At 38.7% G+C, this 26,934-nt stretch overlaps 1 protein-coding gene across 1 annotated transcript in view; it reads right to left on the reverse strand.

Annotated features, from left to right (window-relative positions):
* Positions 1 to 26,934, reverse strand: part of CNTNAP2 (contactin associated protein 2) — a 7,772,136-nt gene that overhangs the window by 6,063,911 nt on the left and 1,681,291 nt on the right. Inside the window, exon 3 of the mRNA XM_044064985.1 lies at positions 12,034 to 12,181. Coding sequence (XP_043920920.1) covers positions 12,034 to 12,181 — 148 coding nt within the window. The remainder of the gene's footprint in view (positions 1 to 12,033; positions 12,182 to 26,934) is intronic.

Below are 26,934 nucleotides of genomic sequence, written 5' to 3' on the forward strand. Positions count from 1 at the left end.
TAGCCATAGCCCATGATACTCCCTTTGCAGGTTGTATGGGCATTAAATGTACAAAGAGGCATATTATGCAGAACTTTTATAGGCCTGGAATTTCCAGAGGTGTAACAGGGTACTGCAGGACCTGTAAGCAGTGCCAAAAGGTAAGCAAGGCATGAGACAAGGTAAGAGCCTGGAATTTCCAGAGGTGTAACACGGTACTGCAGGACCTGTAAGCCGTGCCAAAAGGTAGGCAAGGCATGAGACAAAGTGAGAGCTCCTTTGATGCCTTTGCCTGTGATTGAGGAGCCATTTCAGAGGGTAGCTATGGATATTGTGAGTCCTCTGAGTACCCAAATTTCCACAGGGAAAAAGTATATCTTAGTGGTAGTGGATTATGCTACACGATACCCTGAGGCAGTGGCTTTGTCCTCCACTGAGGCAGAAAAGGTGGCAAATGCTTTGTTAGAGATTTTCAGCAGGGTGGGTTTCCCAAAAGAAATACTGACTGACAGAGGTGCCAATTTCATGTTATACCTGCTGGCTTGTCTGTGTATGGGCATAGGGTGAGGGGACCTCTTGATTTGATTCAAGATGAGTGGGAAGGTGAGTGCGAGTCTCACAAGGAATCTGTTGTGGCATACGTCCTAAACCTCAGGACAAGGCTCAGGGAACTCATGGGCTTGTCCCAGGAGAACCTGGCGGAAGCCAACAACAGAAAAAGGTGTGGCATGACAGGAATGCTCGAGCTAGAGAGTATACTGTGGGGCAGCAGGTGATGGTTCTCATTCCTGTTAGATACAACAAGGTGCAAGCAGCTTGGAAGGGACCTTACAAGGTGGTAAGAAAGGTAAATGATGTTAACTACATGGTGGAACTGCTAGGCAGAAGGCAATGGCACAAACTGTATCATGTTAACATGATGAAACCTTACCATGACAGAGTGGCCCTTGTGCTGAGCATTTGAAGTGGATTGCAGGAAGAGTCTAAGGGAGATCACATGGCTGATCTCCTCAGTGAGACTCAGCCTGACACCTCAGTGGAAGGAGTAGCAATGTCCCAGCAGCTATCTCCTGCCAAGGTTTGAGAAATCCGAGCAGTGTTGCAGGAATCTGGGGACATGTTCACTGGGAAACCAGGGTGCACCCACATGATGCAGCACCAGGTGGATACAGGACCCCAAAGGCCTATTAGGCATGCCCCTTATAGATTGCCTGAGAGAGTCAAACAGACTCTGAGGGAGGAAGTACAGGAGATGTTGGAACTAGGGTTGATTCAATAGTCCAACAGTCTCTGGGCCTCCCCAGTGGTGCTGGTGCCAAAGAAGGATGGCATCACCAGGTTCTGTGTGGACTATGGGAAATTATACAGTCACACAAAGTCAGATGCATACTCCATGCCTAGGACAGATGAGGCCCTAGATCAGTTGGGTGGGGCTAAGTATCTTACAACCATTGATCTTGCCAAGGGTTAATGGCAGGTGCCCTTGACTCCCAGTGCTAGAGAGAAGTCAGCCTTTGTGACTCCTTTTGGCTTGTATGAGTTCACAACGATGCCCTTTGGGATGAAGAATGCCCCAGCAACTTTCCAGAGGCTGGTAGATTATATCCTAGCAGGAGCAGGAGGGTTTTCCCTTGCTTACATAGATGATATTGCTATCTACAGCCATTCCTGGCAAGAGCACTTTCAACATGTCAGGGAGGTGCCGGGCAGACTACAGACAGCAGGGTTGACCATTAAGCCGAGCAAATGTCAGGTGGGTATGGCAGAGGTCTCCTACATAGGACATGGAGTGGAGAGTGCTAAGATAAGGCCAGAACCTGCCAAAGGAGAAGCCATTCAGGCATGGCCTGCACCTGTTACTAAAAAGCAGGTGAGGGCATTTTTAGGGACAGAAAGGTACTATGGAAAGTTTGTCTCCAGTTATAGTACCATAGCTGCTCCCCTCACAGACCTGACAAGGAAGAACAGGCCAGATAAGGTTGTGTGGACCCCAGCATGCAAGCAGGCATTCCAGAAGCTTAAAGAAGCTTTGGGAGGACCCCCTGTGCAGTACAGATTACAGAAAATAATTTGTTGTGCAGGTGGATGCTTTGAACCATGGGGTGGGGGCTGAACTTATTCAGATTTCTTTAGAGGGGGAAGAGCACCCAATTGTTTATCTCAGTCATAGGCTCCAACCCAGGGAGGAATACTATGCAGTTGTAGAAAAGGAATGTCTAGCCATAGTGTGGGCACTGCATAAACTTCAGCCTTATCTGTATAGAAGGAAATTAACTGTTATGACAGATCACAACCCCCTAACATGGTTAAACAGAGCCAGTCAGCAAAATGCCAAGTTGCTAAGATGGAGCCTGGGGTTGCAAGCATATATGTCTGTGCAGCACCACAGTGGGATTAGCAATGCCAATGCAGATAGGTTCTCACGACAGGGAATATGGTAAGGTATACTCAGGTCGACCTAACTCCTTCAAGCAGCGTTTCTCAAGGGTCACTTGAAAAACTAGCTTGAGTTCTCCAAGGGGGAGATATGTAAAGGTTGGGTGAAGATAGATGAGGGCTGCCAGCCTAGCCAGATAGAATTTTGGAGATAATTCTGTCATCTGTAAATATTAATGTAAACCACAGGCTTGTTGTCTTAAATGGTAAAAATAGTGTTACATGTGGAACTGGAAAAAATGTAACAACAGTGCACTCTACTGACCAAGTAAAGTACATTGTGACCCTCTGATGTTAGGACTCGGAGCCAGTGAGTCTAGAGTGGGGCATGCTGCCTATTGTTTTAAAGGCATAGTTAATGGCCAGGATTTGCATGCATAAATGTCCTTTATTGCTCTAGTTTCTGCCCAGAGGTGAAGAATGTAAATGTAGTTTCTGTTAGCCTGGGAACCCAGGAAAAATGTGAAGAATGATGTAATGTAACCCAGGGAAGTGTGAAGAATGATGTAATGTGAACCAGGAATGTGATTTTAAAAACAAAGAGAATCAGAGAGCATTAAGCATTTTTGTCTTGACCATCCATCGTCAGCACTGTCTTGCTCTATATGTAAGTTTATCTCAGACTTGTGTTTTCTCTTAGACATAGCTAGAAATTAGAAAGATTAGACTAAGTGTTTTTTTGTAAACTTTACTGTGTGTATTTGTTATCCTTTCCTCCTATGTGAGACGCCCCTCACTGGTGTTAGTGGTGAGGATTGAGGCTCCTTGATTGCTGAGCCAGGCCACGGGCGTCACAGATGCATATACACTTCTGTTGCTATAATATATGTAGGAATAATATATGTAGTCAGTTAGATGCATGTATTTCTGTTTGCTAGCATACATATATTAAAGGGTTAAACTGTTCTCAGCTAATGCCATTCATGTGTAAAATGTAACATAAAGGTTCTGGTACAGCTTGAGAAAAATGTTGATAAGGATAAGCTAAATGTTTAGTTGTGTGTAACAAGCTTTAAAGGAAACAGATAAGGACCCAGGTGCAAGGAAGGAACAAAGTTGGAAGCAAGAACAACTTACTGAACTGTTATGTAATTCACTTTGAAACAAGAACACAAAGGAGTTTACATCATAGAAAGACTTCCTAAAAGACTGCTTTAATGAGAATGCATATATGTGAGATGTAATCTGATTTCTTGAGAGATTTGCTTACTGGAGAAACCTTCCCTGTTGTATGAGAAGCTAACTTGAAGACATTAAAGCTGTAAACCATACATTATTGTGCATGCCTGTTACTTTAACAGTTCTGCACAAGAAAGATAATAATATACTGCTGAAAAGGTTAATAATCTTCAAACTTTATGTGCACTAACCAGACTTTGCTTTTTCCAAGGCACTTTTCCTACTAGGCACCAACACAGACATCTGCACATCTGCATTAAATATCTTTTCAGTCAGGAAGAAAGTAACTTAGTTGGGATAAAGCTACAGAAGAAAGTAAGAGCAAGAGCAGATCCAAGGTTTAGTAAACAGTCTTTTAATGTAAGTTTTAAGAATGCTAGGTTTTGGTTGACTCTGATTGTTAAGGGTAGAGAGTTCCAGACTTTAGCAAATGATAAAGAGAATAGACTTTAACCAGTCGATTTGTTTGGTTTATCCTCAGTGAGTTGTTGTTTGTTTTCTGATCTAAGAGATCTTTTAGGGAAATAGTTACAAAATAAGAAACTGAAGGCAGGCCATAGGTTTGAGGGTTATTTTATGAGCAGCTGTAAGATGAAGGAGATAAGGTATTGTGGGAGTTCCACCAGATGAGATTATAGAGCTATACAATGGTGAGTAGAACATTTTGCAATAGCAATAAATTTAACAATTTTACTGTAGCACATTTCCAGTTTTGTTTTTAGGGTAGTTAGTATATTAGTAAGTATTGGGGCACCATATAAGTGAGCGGCAGGCAGACAGATGGTATCAGTAGTGGACGAGTTTCGAAAATGTTTATACCAATAGAAAATTGCAAGTTTCTGATGTGTTTTTTTAATGCTATTTTATATGTGTAGGTCAAATTTAAGGTGCTTATCTATTATTACTCCTAGTAGTTTAGTGTGAGGAACTACTTCAATTGTTATATTATTTTTAAGAGAGTATTGTGAAGGGGACTTTGTTTGAGAGATGTTTTAGGAGTAACTTTTTTTTTGGTTTAAGTAATAGTTGGTTGTTACTAAGCCAGGTCTCAAAGGAGGTAAAGGCATCTTGAGTGATTTTTTGGAGGTGAGGCAAAGTATTGGAGGAACAAATAATGGTCAAGTAGTCTGCATATTATATGAGAGGGCTTTGACAGGAGGAAACATTAAGATTATTTATAAAGGCAATAAATAAGACAGCACTGATTATAGAGTCTTGGGGGACTCCTGTCGTGGTGAGTAGGTAGGAGGAGAGAGAGGCTTGCCATTTAACTGTTGTCTGTTTGATAAGTAGCTAGAGATCCATGTGAAGGAGGAGAAGAAAGTCCAGTGCTAGAAAGTTGTTATAGAAGTATAGAATGAGGAACGGTGTCAAAGGCCTTTGATAAGAAATATAAAAGAAACAATTTTACCAGAGTGTCTAGCTTTATTAACCGTATCCAAGAAGGATAGCAAGGCAGTAATAGTACTATGAGCTGATCTGAAACTACCCTGTGTTGATGTTAATAGTTGTTTACAAAGCAGGTATTTAGAAATTGGATATGGACACATTTTTCTAGAAGATTAAAAATAGCAGACATGATAGCAATTAGACAGCAGTTGGAAATATCAGAAAAATTGCCTGCTTTATGGAAAGGTAGAACAAAAGCCTTTTTCCAGACTATTGGAACATAGGATTCATGCATAGACCTGTTAATAAGTATACTATTTGGGTATGCAATGGCTTCAGCTGCAAGTTTTAAATATTCTGTAGGTAGACTGCCAGTGAAGATAGAGTAGGATTTGAGTTTGAGAAGTAGTCTTTTCATGGCATAGGTTGAGACAGGTTGACGTGTGAAGATAGTAGAAGTAGGAGGGGATACTTGAGGTGAACTGATAGCTAGAAATGAATGGAAATAGAGTTTTTTGGAGCAGACTCGAAATTGGTCAAATTTGAGAGTGAAGGAGGGGAGATAGGAGGATGAGACAAGCTTGCAGTGAGTTTAGATATAATTTCACTGAAGAAAATGTTTAATAGACTGGCAGTTTGTTTGGGAGTTTTATCAGGATGTGGACAATGATTACCTTTTGTTCCAAGGCTAAGGAGAGAAGTAATAGTTGACCAGAATTTCTTGGGATCTGTTTCTGATTTGTATCTAGTTTTATATTTGTCTCATCTTTGGATACTTGCTTTTTTACTAGGTTATAGAGTTGCCTGAGTTTTAGTAGATCCAAGGAGGTTTTATTTTTTAGCCATTATTTCCAAACTTTGTCCCTAATTGTCATTGATTTGTTGGTCTAGTTAACTATGGATCATAGTTGATTTTGATTTTTATATGAAGGGGTTCAATGCTGTTTAGGGTATCTAAGAAAATTGTATTAAAATAATTGAATGCTTCATCTAGTTTTAATGTTTTTAATATACTCCAGCTCATATTTTCGTAGTATATTGATAAATACCTGTTGGTCAAAGTTAGACAGCTTCCAGACTGATTTATAATAATGTCCCTTATGTAAGTGTGAGAATGGTATGTGAATATAGCCAGGGAGATGGTCGCTAAGTGTATCAGGGTCCCTACCCTAACCCTATCTCACAGTTCTCACACAGTTGAGGAAGCTAGATGTGATAGAAATTAAGTACCTGAGATGGGTTGCAGGATGCACACTGTGACAAAGAAAGGAGGACATAAGAGCAGAAGCTAAAGTAGCTTCAGTTACAGAAAAGATCAAAGAGAACAGATTACGCTGGTTCAGGCATATAGGCAAAAAAGTAGAAGGCAATCTGGGGAAAAAAAATTGGGATAGACAGGAAGAAGGCAAGATGAAATGAGGGCGTAGAGCAAAGAGATGGATGAATTGTGAGAGAAGATCTGTGACAGTCAGGTAAGAGCACCAAAGATGGTAGGATTGTGACATTGAATCGAGAGAGATGGGGACAGTTAACACAACACCCCAACCCCCATATAGAAAATGTAAAAAAGGGGGTTGATAATGATAATGTTCATATTGATTTAAATTTTCTATTCTAGTGTTTGTTAACCTACTTGTCTTCCAAAGATGCAAGAGATCAAAGATGGCTGTTTTTTTAAGGACATGGAAATAGATTTCTATTTAAGAATCTGCATGAGACAGAGTATAAGGACAGGACGTCATGTCTACCTTAGTAGCTAAGTGACTTTAAACAACTAATCAGTTTTGTTTGGAAGTTCTGTGGCCTTTCCAGCTGTGTAATGTGTCTGGATAAATCCATTCCAAATGGGTGCTGCAGGATAATAACTTCATTTGACCTGGATGAGGTGACTTCAGATATCAATTGTGCTAGATAAAAGAATTCTATGACTATTGAGGATATATGGTGGTCAGAAGAGAGGAATTGTCAACAACATGTTAAACCAAGTCTACTGTATTTAAAGAGGGGTACTGACAATGTGACAATGTTACACTTTTTTTGTATTTAACATTAGCCCTTTTTCAGTATACCTCTGGTGTGTGAGGATTAGTTCTTGCTGTATGGATTCTGTGTCTAGGAAGATTGGACAATGACACCCAGCTTGCAGACATTATTAAGCATATTTTGTAACAGGTTTGGGTCTATGTATCAGGAAAATATATACAAAGACGGCATTCCAGCACTGAACCTTGATATACAGATTCAGTTACTTTCTTTCTTTCCTCTTTCTGAGGTAGCATCTGACATCTTGAAGATATGGCATCACAACAGCAATTTTCCATACTTTAGGGGCATACTCTGACTAAGGGTTCAAGAAGAGCATGCTTAGTGCTATTTATTATCCATAGAGGTAAATTGTCTTGAGTCCTGGAAGTTGTGTGTTTAGAGTTTGAGAGAACATTTTGGATATGTTCCTTAATGGTCTTAGTGTTTGTAAGTGACTCAAGGATTTCAGAAATTTGATTGGTTTTCTGGGGTTAAATTGGCACTAAATTTATCTGAAGTATAATAGTCTATCTATGTCTTTAGGGTCAAAGTGGGTGATGCCATATTGGATTACATCAGAATGTTACTGGGTGTTACTTTTCTGATTATCTTTAGCTTCAGATGCTGCTACAAGTTTGGAGTTTCTTTTAACTCCTTAACATAGGCTCATAGGTTGGTAATAGGCTATCTTTCCTAGGGCCTGTACAAGCCTAGCCATAACAATGCCCCTGGCCATTTCTTCCCGCAATATTTACATCCCTGAACCCCTGGCATTTGTTTTTAGATCTTTGCAAAACTTTTTGATAAAGTCTGCAATGAGGGTGGGTTTACATTTATTGTAGGACTTTATTTCTGGTTTACCACTAAGGTGGTTTGTTTTTAAACTTCCCATTATATTTGGTTCTGGTACAGAGTGATAGATCAGTACATTTTGGTAGGTGGGATTAGAACTACCCAGGCCAAGCCTGAAACTTGTCTGTTTAGATATTAGTACACCATCCCAGCTAAAATGCTAACATACATGCATACATAAATGTACAACTTCCGGACCCACTGTTGGCAATGTTGCAAGTTGCTACCATATGCGTTAAGGATGGCTCCACCATTCACTGATATGTCATCATCTGCTTGACCTGAGTACATTACAATTTTCATATAAATCTTGATTGGAACAGTGAGTGAGAGAGACACCATACTGAAGTTAGGAGATTTGGTTATCCCAGTCTCCACTGAGGTTTCTCTATCATTACCCTTTCATGCTCAGCTGGGGGTGGTGGTGGTAGGGGGGGTTCAGAGTGTGAAAGTGATAAGTGCTAAGAGCCTCACAAGCATTAGTCACATAGATCTTACACTAGTTCCTTAATGTGACACTGCAGAATGTTTCAGAGCAGAGACATCATTATGTGGACATTCTACACCATAGCCCAAATCTCATGGGTTGTGGTTGCCATTGATTGCACCCTTGTTGCTGTCAAAACTCCATCTGCACCCTATAGTGTCTGCTATATCAACTGGAAAGGGTTTAAATCTATCAACTTTCAAGTGGTGAGGAATGTGCAGGGTAATTTCTACAATATGTTTGTGAGTTATCCAGACAATTCCCATAATTTCCTCACCTGGCACATATGCAACCTCTACTAGTGATTTCCCAAAGGGTCCCTGTCAAAAGGCATATACACTACCAAATATCTAGTCCTGGCATGCGGTTCCCATTGATGTATACAGCATGCCACTCATAAAGGTGTATACTGCTCTGTGTTACAGATGATGCAGAACATGCCTGAAACCAAAGCTCATGATATCTATCCATAATCCCTAGACCACATTAGTAATGGAACTGAACATATGACTGGACTCCTGCACACACTCTTCTGCTACTTAAATACATATGGCACTGCACAGCAGTGGGCACCTGAGACTTGAAGTCATTTATTTGTGGTACGTGCCATGTTACACAGTATGGTATACTGCAAGCAGGTACAGCATGTGAAGATCACAGTACTACCTGACACAACTCCTGTGGCAGTTTAGGAGGAGTTGAGTAGTCTGGGGCTGCAATGGTAATGTTGATGTGTCTGATGTTGAGTCACTACTACAGCATCTATTGTGTTGAATGGAGTGGGGCTGCAGTGGTAAGGCTGATGTGTGTGGTGTTAGGTCAGCACTACATCAGTTTTGGTGCATGGTGTGGGGCTGCAGTGGTAAGCTGATGTGTCTGGTGTTGGGTCACCACTATGGCATCAGTTGTGGTACATGGTGTGGGGCTGCAGTGGTAAGGCTGATGTGTCAGATGTTGGGTCACCACTATGACATCAGTTGTGGTACAGGCTATGGGGCTGCAGTAGTAAGGCTGATTTGTCTGGTGTTGGGCTACCACTGTGACATCAGTTGTTTTGCATGGTGAGGGGCTGCAGTGGTAATGCTGATGTGTTTGATGCTGGGTCACCATTACGGAATCAGTTGTGGTGCATGGTGTGGGACTGCAGTGGTAAGGCTGATGTGTCTGGTGTTGAGTCACCACTACAGCATCTGCTGTGATGCAGGGTGTGAGGCTGCAGTGGTAAGGCTGATGTGCCTGGTGTTGGGCCACCTCTACATTGATGGTGTATGGTGTGGGGCTGCAGTGGTAAGGGTGATATGTCTGGTGTTGGGTCACCACTACAGCATCAGTTGTGGTGCATGGTGTGGGGCTGCAGTGGAAAGGCTGATGTGTCTGGTGTCGGGCCACCACTACGATATCAGTTGAGGTGCATGGTGTGGGGCTGCAGTGGTAAGGTTGATGTGCCTTTTGTTGGATCACCAACAATTAGCAGGTTTTCTTCTTAGCTGAGAAGTGAAGGTGACATTGCTGTAGGTGACCTAGAAGGCTCACTGGTGACTTATGTGGCCACTTCTCAAAAGTGGGGGTGAAGGCACTTCCTCTCAGCGTGACCTGGATGAGTCCCTATAGCTTACTGTGTGTGACTTGTGCAACAGACAGTATCTGATGTGTGCTGGCAGGTGTACTCCTACATTGGGATCCAGGAGAATCTACAAGTCTGGCTGATAGAATCACACAGCTTACTGGCTCCAAACCATTGGGCTGCCAGAGGCAGGGGTTTTTACCTTATCACTCACTGTGGTTACTGAGTCTGGGTGCGTTTTTGTATGGGATTCTCAGACAGCCTTTCTGTACCCTGCCCCCCCACCATCATGGTATTCTCCTTCATTGTGCATTACTCCTCATACCCTGTATGTAGTCCATTCCCCTATCACCAACTGTTCAGTTTCTGTCTGCCCTTGTTCCATTGTTGTCACCCTTTTAGTGCCCATGCCCCCCCCCCCCCGTCATTCCCTGCATTTTAAATGTCTTTGTCTGGCCTGCTACCATTTATTCTTCTACTTCAAACAAGTCAAATGTTGAACTGACTCAATAACACAAGGCCCTTCCTTCCATGTAATCTGCAGGTTATCCTGGAAGGTGTTCTCCTTTTCCTTTTCATTAATATGATTCACTGAGTTGGCACTAAGCTGTGCTAGCCACGTGTGACTTGCTCACTGTGCCCTTGTTGCATCTATGAAGTGCGCTGTTTTTAGCGTGAACATACATTGCCCTTGGCATGCCACCTTACTATTGCTCTTGCATCATTCACATGACTAGCCATAGTGTGGCAATGCTGTTACAGCGTAATACAGCAAGTGGTGCTACTAAAATTGGTGTTCTAATTTCCTTTCCAGCCCTTTTCCAGGAATAGCAGCACAATGCTGGCAGTAATACACATGTAAGTAATACAGAATTATGTCACAGTACAGTATCTTTGAGATATGGCACTGCGCCATGGCATTTTGGATTTTATTCAGTGGTCTATATTTAGATTCTGTTTTCATTTTGCTTATATACAGGTCCTTTAAAACTTAGAAGATATTCATGCTAAAGGCTGAAAAAACATACTTAACATTCATTGTTATACTCCCTAGAATTTCTGCTTGTGATGACCAAATTTTATTTTGTTAATCATTATACATCATTAACCCCTAATACAAACAAAACATTTATTCCTTAATTTAGAAGAAGTATAGTGACTGGCAAGTAACGATACTCCATGTATGTGAATGATAAATACTTCAGATACTCAAAAACACTTCCTTATAATTGAAGTGACTATACAACATTCAGAAATACACTCATTCTACAGAAAAATTATTTTCACACTCTGAATTTATTGTAGAGAAGGATTTACAATCTTTCTTGTATAAAAGGCATTTCAAGCTCTGGACCTCACACCTCCTCATTCTTGATAAGAACAGATTTCTCTGTGAAATCAGTTCACCCCGAATGCTTTGGTGTAGTGTTCTTTGCTATGTTGCAAAAGTGGTGACAACTATACTACGGTCAGCACTTTCTGATCCCTTGCTTTATATCTCCTGTCATGCCAAGCAACTTCTTTTTTTTTCTGTGATGGGAAATTTTTCAGTCATAATTAACAATCGTATACATTCTTTCTCACTCATTAGGGATAAAATTCTCCTTGTCTCACTTGCAGCAGTCCAGTGTATCATTTGCAATGACGACCATGCATTGCCTTACCATTTTATGTGATGCTTTTAAACCAAATGGAACAAAATGCAGCACCCTAACTCTGGATACCATAGTTTTGTACCACAGAGTGATACGTATGAAAGAAATAGTATCTGCGATTTATGGCAAAATATATATCAGTCTGGATCTGAAGTTATAACATAACTGATGACATAGCCCTAAATATCATTTGCTACAAGCATAGCTACAGATGGTGACGCAAGGTTTACAAAGACTAATTATAACTTCTTGGATAATACTCATTCATAAACATTTAGACTTTGGAATAAAATATAAAGCTACACAGCAATTAACACTTTCATAAAAGCACTTTAAAAACATATTGTATGATCTGTGTAACAGCAGAAAAGAAAGCAGTTTATTACAGCAGAAATTGCACATACAAGTTTTATCATTTAACAACATGTACAAAACCAGAGTATTGAACTTGACTGTGTGATACTTACAGTATGGACAGCCAAAGATTTCAATCCTCAGACCAATATGTCCCTCATTACTCCAGTCCAAAGGCACAATGCGTAAGTAGCGAGTAATGATTGTATGCTGTAATTCATGGCGAACTACACTGTCAGAGTTGGTATTACCAGCAAATGACTGCATATGGAAAAGAAAAATAAAGACACAAAAGTTTTCCATTAAATTTTGCTACATTCTGTTTTAAATTAAAAATTAATTTTTGCAAATATATTAGTTTTATTATTGTACATTTTATTATTTATTTTATTAATTTATAATACAGTACTGAATAAGTACAACATATAATTAATTATTTAAAGGACACAAAATACATTTGTGCATTGAAAGTGCAAAATATGCAGTCTTAGTACAGGTTAATATGAAGAAGTCATCCTAGCAATGCAATAACTCAACATTACAGGTTTGTGCATACGTGTGTGCATGTGCATGTGTGTATAACTGCATGTGAGTATATGAGTCCACATGTGTGTATGTGTAACTGCACATGAGTGCATGCATTCAAGTGCATGTGACTATGTCCATATGTGTATGTAAGTGGATGTGAGTGCATGGGTGGGACTATGTGGATGTTTTTTTTTTTTGGTGAGTAGTTGTCTTTATGCTTTTGTATGTAAGTGGTTCTTAGTGGTTGCAGTGAGCTAAGACAGGAAAAAATTAACAAAAGTCAACAGGAAAAAGTAAATTGTAAAAAGCAGAAAGAGAGAAAAGGTGGCTTAGTGGAGGAAATAAACAGTACAAAGCAGCATTATGAAGCTTTTCCATACAAAAATAAAGATAACAGATAATAGAGTTATTCATAGGAAATTATATAAGCAGTGCCTTGCTAATGATAAACAATTTATATACATTTCTGCTGAAAACAACAGGGTTACTGCCAAACTGACTTAAGTTTTCCATTTCAGGTTATATGCATTTATTGCCAAGAAAAAATTGTTTGAACATAATGCCCACATTATTGAATATTTACTACAAAGCAAGATATTTGGGACACTCATCTCAATGTAAGTGACATTCATGTCTATGCATACTAGTGGTAATCAAGGTATTCTGTAGTCCAAGATGTTTGATAGGACTTGTTTACATATATGGTCATTCTTGTAAAACAAATACATGCATTTTAAGTACTACATACTCATTTACTCTTCCTGTTTTCCTGGGTATAGTTTCAGCTGCTGATGGCTGGCAGTCAGCCAGTAGTCTGCCATGAGGTATGCATTTTCAGAAATTTGTTATCGCTGAGTTATGCATTTCTGAAGTCCACTGCAATATGTGAAACACATGCCTTTGACTACTTTTACCTCCTCCTGTAAAAAATGATAATAATTCACATTTCCTCAGAGACATCACAGCTTTGTCATCATTTAGCACTCCACTGAGTTTCAATATCTCCGGCATGGAAAGAATCTCAGCTTTTATTAATTCCATTGCTATGCACTACTGTTAGGCACCCTTATCTTTCATCTCCAGTAGCATACACACATGCACACACACACACACACACACACACACACACACACACATATATATATATATATATATATATATATATATATATATATATATATATATATATTTATATATATATCTTGCCAGGAAAAATTGTTTGAACATAATGCCCACATTATTGAATATTTACTACAAATCAAGCAGGGAGTAGTTCCCAGATGAGGGTACATACTCCTCCTAGGGGACAACCAAGACCACAAATGCCTCTCCAGAATCAGCCGACACAGGGAGAGCCAGACACCAGTGAATGTGACCACCATGACAACAACAAGGACAACAACAATACAAATCGCAGGACACCGGACAGTGCGATCAATCAACAAGGGGTTTATCAGATCCCACCAATGAATGACCAGTCTTCCAACAACAACAACACAAGTGGCAACAACAATGTTTTTTATCTTCAGCAGGACTCACAACCAGAACCAGGACTTATACCAGGTTCAGACCTGGGGTATTGAATGAAACTGGAACCACACCAACAATATTGAGGGAAGGAGGGGGAACAACAATTGCAGGGGAAGAAGGAGAGGGAACGGGATACAGTAGTAGTATTGCTGGGATGGACCACCCTGATCACTCTCCCCATTCAATGATACCAGCACCTGATAGCACTGACTTGAGGTCTCCAGCGGAGGTAGGTGACATCTTTAACCTCACCACATGAGTTTTCTCGGAAAGCCATAATGAGATACTCAAGAAAGACTTTTCTTTCATCCAGCCAGAGAGGGCCAACACGCGGATGTTATCCTGGACCGCAAGTGCTACCTGAGAATGTTACAACTAAAATTAGATATACAACAACATGTAGAGGAAGAAGATGAAGAAAGCTCAGAGGATAACGATAGACCCCTTACCATGAAGAGCCTGTACACTCCTGCAGTCTCGATATCAAGAAACACCTTTCTGATAAGCCCTCAGCAAAGTGGCACAACCTGAACAGGGAAGAAAGACAGGCTTGGAAGGAACTGAGTCAGGACAAATCCCTATGAATCATGAAGGTTGACAAGGGATCAGGGATAGTAGTGATGGAGCAGGAGAGATATATCCAAACACTTGAAGCATCCCTCACGGATAACCAGTTCTACAAAAAGGTCAACATCAACCAGGTACAACAAAACTTTAAACAAACTGACAACCTACTATTGGAACTGTTCCTCAGGGATGAGATCTCTCAAGATGAAAAAGACTTCATGCAGGTCATGAAACGCAGCCTTGGAAAAGTTTTTGGAATCCCCAAGATTCACAAAATCCCTGAAAATCCACCTTTCCGCCACATGGTATCAAACCGAAGGACAAAAACAGGAAAGATTTTGCAATACGTGGACCACATTCTCAACCCCATTTTACAGATCAGCAAATACTACCCCAAGGACTCCTGGCCTTTTCTAAATGACATCTCCAAACTAAGGCTGGGTGGAGGGGAATATTTACTGGTCACCATACATGTAGAAGCACCCTACACAAACATCCCTCATGCCAAAGGACTGACCCTCACCAGACAGTACCTGAACAGGCACTCCAACCTAAGCAGGACTAAGATTAATACTGTATGCAGATTAACAGAAGCAGTATTAAGAAATAACTTCTTTCAGTTCAACGGGAAGATTTACCACCAACAGAAAGGGGTAGCCATTGGGTCCAAAATGGCATATTCGAACTTAGTCCTCAGTGCCTGGGAAATGGATGAGGTTGAATCACTGCCCGGGTTCAACAACACCATAATGTACAGGCATTATATTGATGATGTATTTTTTGTCTGGAAGGGGGACAGACTTTCTCTGAGCAATTTTCTAGAAACCCTTTTCCAGAGTCTGGACTTCTTGACCCTCACAGTAGGACATATCGGAGCCACCACTCAATTCCTGGATATCCACCTCACTATAGACCCGGAAAGTGGACAGTTTGACTCCAACATCTACTGCAAGCCCACTTTCCGGAATAACTATCTAGAGTTCAGCAGCCAGCATCCCCATTTCATGAAAAAGAATATTGTAAAAGGACAACTCATCCAGTTATCCAGACTCATTTTTAGGGATGAGGTTTTCATCAAGGAATGTTTTTACATCAGAAACTTGTACTTGGAAAGGAAATACCCAGAGTATTTAGTGGACAACCTGTTCCAAGATATCATACAGCACAGACACGTCAGGTACCCACCAATCCTGGAAAAGGGATTCACAGCAAGGGCACAGAATGGACCAAACAAAAAGGACTGAGTGGCAATTTTCCCCCTTCCAATGTCCATGGATATGTTCAGAATCAGAGGGGTCCTCACCAACAATTGGGATATCTTGGAAGGAGAAAAAGGTCTGACAAAGTTACTTGGGACATCCCCAAACTTCTGTTTCAAATAAACCTCTTCTTTTGGTGGTAAAGCCCATCCCCACAGAACGAAGTATCGACAGAACCTGGAATGTTGACTGCAACAAGTGTGTCACCTGTGTACACATATGAAAAGACAACACTGTCAACTTCCCACACTGCAAAAAAACCGTCCGTCTACATAACCACTATGACTGCAACACAAAAAAATGTAGTCTACTATTTCTATATCGGCAAAAAAACAGAAAGCTGAGTAACCATATTAAAGAACACACACAGCAGCAATACACAAACAGGACAGTTTGAATGCCTTGGCTAAACACAGTGCTATTTGCCCAAACTTCACAGGATTCAAATTCACAATGACTCTCATCCTTCTCAGTTCCCCCATATTTTATTTATTTATTTATTTTTTGCATTTTTGCTTTTGCACACAATCCCTATTAGTATGCACATGGCACCACAAGGCTATTACTGTCTGACCAATTTACCTTATGTAACTGCGATTGTAATGTTAACGAAAATGCACACAGCACCCTGCCTGTTCACACTTTACTATTGGAAAGGAACTGTTGTTAATTTGAATGGCCTGCTAGAACTAATGTATTTAAAGGAATTGAAAATGGTTGCTCATAGTTATGAAACATGTCTTTCTGAAGAAGTCTTGATAATAAATAAGACAAAAGCGCTAAAGTACTACAAGAGGAGTTGGTGTAATTTACTATTTTTTGAATGCTGTTATTGTCACAAAGTTAATTTCTTAGTTTGATATATATATATATATATATATATATATATATATATATATATATTCATAAACAAATATATATGCATGTGTGTGAGTGTATTTATGTATATATAAATGTTTAAAAATACACACAAACTCACATTTACACACACACACACACACACACATATATATATATATATATATATATATATATATATATATAAATAAATAAATAAAACAAATAAACCAAAGGGTAAAAAGGTCACAAAAGTCAAACCATTCAGTAAAAAACAAAAGAAAACCCAGCCAAGCTAGAGTTTTCAGTATGTGATACCTTTTATGTCCTGTAGTGGAGGCCCATGGGATATATGCAAAGGACCCCTTAAGAACATCAAGTGTTTCAGCTACATGGCTTCCAAATGCCCATGACTGTTTTTACTTTTTAAGTCTTTATGGGGGTTTAAGGTATCAGACATTGAAAACTCTAGTTTGGCTGTTTTTTTTATTGTGGTTTTATATATATATATATATATATATATATATATATATATATATATATATATATGGGTTCCCTTTGTATAGTTAAATGCTCAAGTGAGGGTTCAGCATAAAGAACACTGAAAAAGTAGCAGAATATCAAATGGGACAGGAGTATTGCTGTGTGGGATTCCTGTAGAGTGGAGACCGGAGTATTTATCTGTATCCGTCTATATGTATTTTGATATATATATATATATATATATATATATATATATATATATATATATATATAGATATATATATTCACTAGTAGTATTAAGATTATATTAACTTGAGATGACCCCATTTTCTACAACCAACAGTATACATTTGTCAAGATTGGATCGCCAGTGGTAACATTCTACTACTCACTTAGAATCTGCATAAACTGATATGTACTAACAATTCAATGCTTTATACAGTCTTTGCTTATTTCTGTCTGCTATTTTTGGTCGAATATCCTGGTCACTAAGTTCATAGACTACTACTAGGCTAACTACTTTTGTGAACCATTTCAAGCCTAGCCAGTTATGCCATGGAAGAATCAAACCCTGCACCTTGTGTTTGCAAGGTAAACACCTTGAACATTATACCAACCACTCAATCCTATGGAATTCTACTATATTTGCAACCTCAGTATGCATTTCTGAAGTCCACTGTAATATGTGAAACATATGACTGTGAGCACTTATAGCTTCTGAAGTTCAGTTTTCTACGTTTCATCACAGTTTCTACTAACAAAATACTTGTAACACAGCCTGTCTTGCCTTCAGATGGATTACACTGAGATTCACTTAAGCATTGCACTTGTTAAAGATGTTCATCTGTTTACTAGGTTAGGACATTGATAATTAAGGAACCTTTTCAGTCATGGCTAGCAGGTCACAAGGGCAAATCTAACATGCATGTTCAGTTTAGAATAGCCAGTCATTCAACACATTTTGGAAGGTTTAGGAAACCAGAATAAATAAAGAAAACTTGATAAAGACAATGGGTGGAGGTTGTGACAGTACCCTGGAGGTGTGAGGAAGAGATCATATAAACAATGGGTGGAGGTTGTGACAGTACCCTGGAGGTGTGAGGAACAGATCATATAAACGATGGTGCCATTTTGTGCCATCTATATCATTTCATTTAAGTGCTTTCTCAATTAGTTACAAATTACTTTTAATGGGGTTTTAACTCTTCTTCTATAACCATATTTGACCATTCCTTTGCATGCTTTTATTGTTCTGTTATTTCAGACTGTTGTTTTTCTTCTCCGACGCATGGATATAAATCATATTGATTTAATCACTCTGTTTTGAAACTGGTACTTTTGAACAACTTTTCTAAAAAAAGGAGGAAAAACAAATATTAATTTAACTGTTTTATCTTCAAGTATCGACGATCTCACCCCCAAACAAAATAGTCTTCATTTTGGCAAATGCTAATTTGCAATTTTCTAATCATAGTTTTGCGCATTTGAGGTGGAATACTATATCTTTTGGGTAGGATTAATTATTTCTTGATACACGAGATGAAAAAAATCATTAAACAAATTATCATAGCCTGACACTTCATAATTCTGTAATTACTTCATAGCTGTCTAAACCTGTTCTAGATTTAGTTTACCACCATCGGCATCATGCAGTTCATTATTACCAATAATTTTAATAACCTTCCCATAACAAGTGATACATATATTCTGTATTTTAATGAACTCTTTCACAAAATAGTTAACTTCACATCTATTTTTGTTTTATCTCCATTTTCTGAGACCCACCCTTTAATATACAGTTTTATATGCTTGCTCCTCCTAATACAATGCATGTTCTGAAATTTAAGCTCTTCAGCTGCCATTCATTATACACTTTTATCTTTTTTCATGGTCTCAGTTCTCTTGCATCCACACCACTTCACAAAGCCACTAATTAACTTTGCTAACATACTTTTGAGACCATCAGATATCCTTCATTCAGTAAGTTCTGTGATATCATTTAACACATCTGTCTTATCCATCTTGATGTAATGCCACCATTATAACTAATTTCTATAAAACTCAAGGAATAGTTTGCTTTCCTTAATAAATCATATCACAGCAGTTTGTGTTTCCATTTATGGTAGTTTATTATTTAAAACCTATAACCTTATAATCCTCACAGAATGTTCATTTACTTCAAAACCAATTTTTGTCAGATGGCAATAAGGCACACCTTTCATTTCTATTATCCCAGTTCTTAACCACTTACATTTCTCACAAAAAAAAATCTAAATATTTTGAGACATCCTCTACTGTATGTAAAAATACTGTCAGTAGTCAGAATTGGTATTCTGCTGTTTCTGACAAACTTGTAAGAGGAAATAACTCAAACGCTGAAAAAGGCTGCAGATAAAACGGACCAAGTAAAGCACAATTACCTGAGCAATATTCACTCTTTAAAGTAAAGTCCAAATGGTCAAGAGTCCAGAAAACCAAGTCTCGACCACACTATGTTGTACAAAATTGAAAAGTTGTTTATTTAAGCGATACCAATTTCGATAAAATTTAGTTAAGTAAAACACCGCAATATAAAAAGCTTTTCATTCCCAACAGTTCAGAAACTTTTTCAAATCACCTGCACTCCGCCCCTTTTCCCCTTTATATAGTGGTCATGACATCACTATTGTTTAAAGAAACAAGTCCACTTTACATGCGTTATACTTTTAAAATTTCAACATTTATAATTCAACAAATATACTTAAAACAATGTCGCTTAAGACAAACGTTTTCTATTCTTCTTATCATCAAACGTTAAAAAGGTTTAATAGCCAGGTTTAATAAACTTTTTCTCGCCAATCTAGAGTCTAACCTTGTAATTAAACACATTGTAGCGCTGCTCTCCTACAAGTGCGCACTACATACTTTGCATGTGTACAGATACAGTACGTCCATGTAGGTTTGTAACAAATAATGCAAATGATTTTACCCTTTAACTTGCCTTTTTACATGTGTACTATCTGTCTTAAACATAACCGTGCAAGTTATGTCAGCACAGTGTTTGCTATTAAGCTTGATTTTAAAACGTGCACTTTTTACACTTGTACCTATGTAAACGCGCTCAAGTTAAGGACAACTATGATACAAACTATAAACTAAAATTAAATAAAACACATAATGTATTGGTAACAAATCTAAAATAACCTACATACGTTGCAGTTAACATACTGGTTCCGTAAAGTTATTTTTATATATAGCCTATTACTTATCAAGTACACATTGTACTAGTAGAACTTTATTTTTAACTTTTAATTTTTAACAAATTTGACAACAAGTGTGTGTGTGTAGATAAAGATATATATATATATATATATATATATATATATATATATATATATATATATATATATATCATCATCATCTTCTTTCGGCTGTTCCCGTTAGCAGTCGTCACAGCGGATCATCTGTTTCCATTTCTTCCTGTCCTCTGCATCATGCTCTTTCACACCAACCACCTGCATATCCTCACTCACCACATCCATAAACCTCATCTTAGGCCTTCCTCTTACCTGGCAGCTCCATCCTTAGCATCCTTTACCCAATATACCCATCATTCCTCCTTAGCACATGTCCAAACCAACGCAATCTCACCTCTCTTGCTTTGTCTCCAAACTGTCCAACCTGAGCTGACCCCTCTAATATACTGATTCATAATCCTGTCCATCCTAGTCACACCCAGTGCAAATCTTAACATCTTTAACTCTGCCACATACAGCTCTGACTCCTGCCTTTTCAACAATGCTACCGTCTCCAACCCATATAACATAGCTGGCCTCACTACCCTCTTGTAGACCTTCCCTTTCACTCTTATTGGTACCCGTCTGTCACAAATCACTCCTGACACTCTTCTCCACCCATTCCACCCTGCCTGTACTCTCTTCTTCACCTCTCTTCCACACTCACCATTACTCTGAACTGTTGATCCCAAGTACTTAAACTCATCCACCTTTACCAACTCTACTCCTTGCATCCTCACCATTCCTCTACCCTCCCTCTCATTTACACACATATATTCTGCTTTAGCCCTGCTGACCTTCATTCCTCTCCTCTCTAAAGCATATCTCCACCTCTCCAGGGTCTCCTCAACCTGGTCCCTACTCTCACTACATATCACAATGTCATCTGCAAACATCATAGTCCATAGGGCCTCCTGTCTAATCTCATCTGTCAACCTGTCCATCACCACTGCAAATAAGAAAGGGCTCAGAGCTGATCCTTGATGTAATCCCACCTCCACCTTAAAAGTATCTGTCACTCCCACTGCAGTCCTTACCAATGTCACACTACCCTTGCACATATCCTGTACCACTCTTACATACTTTTCTGCCACTCCCGACTTCCTCATACAATACCACAACTCCTCCCTAGGCACCCTGTCATATGCTTTCTCTAAGTCCATAAAGACACAATGCAACTCCTTCTGACCTTCTCTGTATTTCTCCAACAACACTCTCAGAGCAAATATTGCATCTGTAGTGCTCTTTCCTGGCATGAAACCATACTGCTGATCACTAATCATCACCTCCCTTTTTAACCTAGCTTCCACTACTCTTTCCCATAACTTCAACCTGTGACTGATCAATTTTATCCCTCTGTAGTTACTGCAGCTCTGCACATCACCCTTATTCTTAAAGATAGGAACCAAAACACTTTTTCTCCACTCCTCAGGCATCCTCTGACTTTCCAAAATTTCATTAAACAATCTGGTTAAAAATTCCACTGCCATTTCTCCTAAGCACCTCCATGCTTCCACTGGTATGTCATCTGGGCCAACAGCCATATATGGACTAAGTTCTTCCCTTTCATATTTATATTTCTATGGAATCTCTCCACAGATTGTGCCTTTTAAAACTACAGTTAGTCATTTCATCACCACTACCCCCGCATGTCCAGTAGTTACAAGGAGTTCCACATGAACTAAATTCATTGTCAATAAACTTCCTTACTATAACCAGCTACTATATTAACTGTTTAATTTTAATGTCTAGTGGTTAAATTATGGGATTACCATAAAGTGACTACAAACAATGTGTAAAAAACATTCCTCCATAAGAGGTTATCCAACCTACCTTTGTGTAGTCTACACGTTAAGGTGTTATGGATATCTAAAATGTGTTAACTACTCGTAACTATATTAGACGTAGTATTGGTCACTATGGACTTACTGTACACCAAAGTGCTGTTTCTGTTCATTGAAAATGTTTCATCTTCAAAATAATTTTCTTCCTTTGCTGTTTTCTTTAAACTCAATCCAACAATACATATTTACTTGTGTAAAAGTATGATTCTGTTTTTCCATACAGATATACAAATACAATTTTCCTACATTAACTATGACCACACACACAACTGAAACTTAACTCATTATTCTGTTTATTTTAAAATTCAGTAAAACGCCTCAAAACAAACATAACTTATTTTTATAAACTCCCAGTAACTATAATGAATTACTATTAAAACAATCAAGTAAGGTTCTTGCCAACATTGTAACTACATTAACTTTTTTGGACATGTTTTCTAAGAATATTACACTTTTACCTTATAATATGAACGCCTTACAAAAACAAATATGGCTTCCTTACTCCTTATTAAGTGCAAACTGGATGAGGTTCTATCTGTCCAAGTTCATCTTACTGAAGCTGAACTCACTACTAGCTGTTTTCCATGGGACATCACTTCTGATGGAGTTTCTAAGTGAGTAACAGCAATGATCCATTAATGTTTACAGATTTAATTTTCTTCATTTGGTTACAAGCATTCCCCCCAAAGGGACCAGCAACACCCATCCCCGTTTTTATTCCTTAATCTGATTACACTTAGGCATAACATTTCTTACTGCTTTTCTTTGATCTTCTGGTATTTAAAACCCACTTTCATACTGTCATCATTCTCAGACAGCCATGCCTCAGTTTTATGATTACATTCCTGTAATACAGCAGAGATATGCTGTACACAAGTGCAGACATTTGGGTTTGCAAAACTCTGATCTCTCTAAGCTTCTAGAAATGTCTCCAGATTTAGGGGGAAATATCTCTTCATCATACCCAAATGTCTCTCTCTATTATTTTTAACTCCTTGTGCATGGTCCACCATCAATTACTTTAATTTTCCTTTACTATGTTGCATAAATAAAGGTTTCATTTTTCTCAGTATTCCGTTTTTGTTGTCTTTGCTTTTCATTTAATATGTCTTGTGGCTTTATTATACTTCTCATGTATATGAACTTTCCTCTTTCGTGTACATTGCTGTTAAACACATTAATTATTAGTTGATCTTGTTTGCTTTTTATGCAGTCCTTCAAATATACAGAGCTGTTTTGCATGTCCCTTCTTTGCCTATATCTAAACATATTTGCTTGGCCAGGATAGAAAAGATTAATGAAATATTGGGGGGGGGGGGTTGGTTAAGAGGATAAAGTGTTTGCCTCAGATCACATGGTATAGGATTTTATTTTCAACTTTGAAAAGGGAATGGGCTAGACTTAAAACTGTGCATGGGATATCTAGCCTAGTATCTACCTATGAAATTATGAAGTTCAAGAAAAAGCTGAAATGTCACAGATAAGGTGAATACAAGTACAATTAATTCAGGCATGCCAAAAAGTAAGAAACTACATTAAACTATTTTCAGCAAATATTTATACAGGATATAATTACTGTACTCCTATTGTAGATACTCGAAATATTCACTAATATGACTACAGTTAACTTGGTCAGCTATTTATTTACTTGACTATGTTAACTGCTGGCTAAGTGAACATTCAGTTTGTTAAACCTCCATTTCTCTGAATTTTCATGATCCCACGAGAGAGAAGTAGGTGTGTATGTGGTTTAGGAGTATGTTTGCATGCACGCGCACACATGCATGCATGCGTGTGTGTGGGTCTACTTCAGAATGTCCACCGTTCAGGATGCTGACTTTCATATGGCTGACACCATATGATCGACATTCCGAAAGCCTGACATCCTGAAATAACACCATTTACCTACCTGTAAACACAGTAAAACAATGTTATGCAGGGTGGCAAGCCCCCTTGCACCCCCACAGCCCCTGCTATTTAATATTCTCACTCTGAGATTACACTACAGTGCAGGAAAGGGGAATCTCCCAGTCCCGCACTGTAGTGGGATCTCCGCTATCATTTGTTGGCCTTTCAAATGTTCGCTCATATGGTGTCGGCCATATGAGTTTCGAACATTTTAAAGTTCGAACAAATGAAGGACTCCTATGTGTGTGTGTGTGTGTGTGTGTGTGTGTGTGTGTGTGTGTGTGTGTGTGTGTGTGTGTGTGTGTGTGTGTGTGTGTGTGTGTGTGTGTGTGTGTGTGTGTGTGTGTGTGTGTGTGTGTGTGTGTGTGTGTGTGTGTGTGTGTGTGTGTGTGCAGGTTAGGGTTAGGTAAGGGGACACTTTAGTATGTGTTTTTTGGTTAGTGTGTGTGTGTTTACTTTTTAATGTTAGAGTTAGGGTTAAACTAGCAGTAGTTTTAGTAGGGTGCGTGTGTGTGTGTGTGTGTGTGTGTGTGTGTGTGTGTGTGTTCTCTGCCTAAGTGTCTAGATTAGTATTACTGTTAGCGAATGAGTTTTTCTTAAGGTAATTTGAAGGGTTGCTGTTGAGATAGGGTTAGGATTAGCAGATGTAAGTAAGGTTGCTACATCACATAAGTTATAATTTACTGTTAAATCAAGTTGCACTCTGGCAGGAATCATGTATAGATCATGCAACACAGAAACATTTACTTCAGCACCAAGACATTTATTTAATATTTAGTTGTTAAATCGTTTACCAGATAAAGCAACAGGTATACATTTCAAAGCTTTTCACATGTCTATCAAAGGAACCATATACAAGAAGTGAAGACATTCATGAAGTTACCAAGTCTAAATCAACCAATGGAAAATCAGATGAAAGGTGCTTGAGTGCCCAGCCCAGACAGTTGCCCAAACCTAAAGTTCTGGACAGAGGTTACAGAAATTTGGATAAAAACAGTGTTCCCATAGAGGGAAAAAAATACAAAAGGAAAAATGTGTGCGCAAGACCAAGGGAAGAATAGATGACTGCTTTCAAAGCTGCATGCAATAAGGAGCAATTATGCATTTTGTTTGAAAATGCAATTATACTATGCTAAGATGTGAATTCCTTGAAACAAACGATAAACCAGTAACAAACATAAATGGAAAGGCTACAGGGGAAGCTATAAGGTCTGGAGGAAGATAAAACAGCTTTTAAAAATGAGCTAAAGGAGTAGAGTCAAACAGTAAGGGAACTAACAAATGTAATAAAAAGACAGGGAAAAAATTATATTAAAAATATTTCAATAAGGAGAACATCAGAATAACTGGAATACCGGGGCTGGGGGTGAGTAACAGTGATCTGGAGAAATTTGTAGTGCAGCTATTACACAAGTGATCTCTGATACCAGGAAGTGAAGAAATGCTAATACAGCAGATACATAATGCGGGACGGCAGCAACCAGCACAAAAATGGAACAACTGCATGGTTAACATACCCTGCAGTTGTGAAACTACATCAGGAAGGATATGGTTTAGCCATACAATACAGAGGATGTTTAATATTGCTTCATGACAGGAAAGAAGGCAGAAAAAACTGGTGCAGCCTGCTGGAATTTATGCAAAAGGAGGAAAAGAAACAGGAAGTGAAAGTTGTGATTATTCTCTTTGACCTGCAGAAGGCCTTTAATATTGTGAGGAGGTTATTTATATGCAAGATGCTGTGGCAAAGGCAGATGGGGAACTTCATTCATTGTATATAGACAATGATTTAAAATTCAAAAACTGAGCTACTCATAAAAAGATGAGTAAGTAAGGAAACAAAGATAGAGAGGGGGACAAGACAGGAGTGACAACTTTCCCCGGGCCTATTCACACTTGTAATCAAGCAGTAGGTAATGGAAGTCAGACAAAATGTAGTGATCAGACCTCAGTTTGAGTTAAATGCAGAAAAGTATATGTTAATGTCAAACAATGTCACTACAGAAATGGGAACTAGAAGAGACATTTGAGAAGTTTAAGGAAGAGGCTAGATTCAAGTACAGCAACAACATAAAGGCAAGGGTAGAACAATTAGAAAAAGGGAAGTAGAAAGGAGGAATAGAATAGGAAGTGTTCCCACAAATGCCTAGAGCTCTAGGTTGGGAACTTGGGGAGAGAGTCAATAGGGGAAAAAAAACAAAGGAAGTTGGAAAAAAATAAGGGATATTCTCCTGGGTGAGGAGATAAGAGATGTATATTTCTTGAGAGAATTAATGCAGAAGAAATGGATAACAACTCTACCAATAATCCAACACCTACTCTCTAAAATAGAGCTAGTCAATAGTGACAAAAGCGTATAACAAATGCAAAAAGAAATAGAGAACTAGTTCAATAAAATCAATGGGGAAAACAGTGAGCAAGACAAAAATGTGAATGAACAGCAAAATGGTGGCTTGGAGCTGCCACATATCACAATGCATGCCCTGGCACGTATCATTATTCAGTCGATAGAAACAAAAGAGAAGGAGCCTAAGAGCAAGGCAGGCTGAGAAATGAAAAGCATACTAAAGTAAATTAAGGATTAGCACTAAAAGATCTGGGAGGCATGAAGTGAGGTGAAGGGAGTGTCAAAAAACTATAGGGAACAAAAGGGTGGAGGCAAGTCAAAAATATGAAAGAGAACAAAAATATCTATAGGAAAGGTAGACTAGATTAAGAGAAAGATTTGGTATGCAGAGAATAAGATGCTGAGGAAAGATATAAAGCAACAGAGGAGTTAATAT

Source organism: Protopterus annectens, chromosome 3.part0 (assembly GCF_019279795.1).
Source record: "Protopterus annectens isolate FY-2018-M chromosome 3.part0, PAN1.0, whole genome shotgun sequence".
Lineage (NCBI taxonomy): Eukaryota > Metazoa > Chordata > Ceratodontiformes > Protopteridae > Protopterus > Protopterus annectens.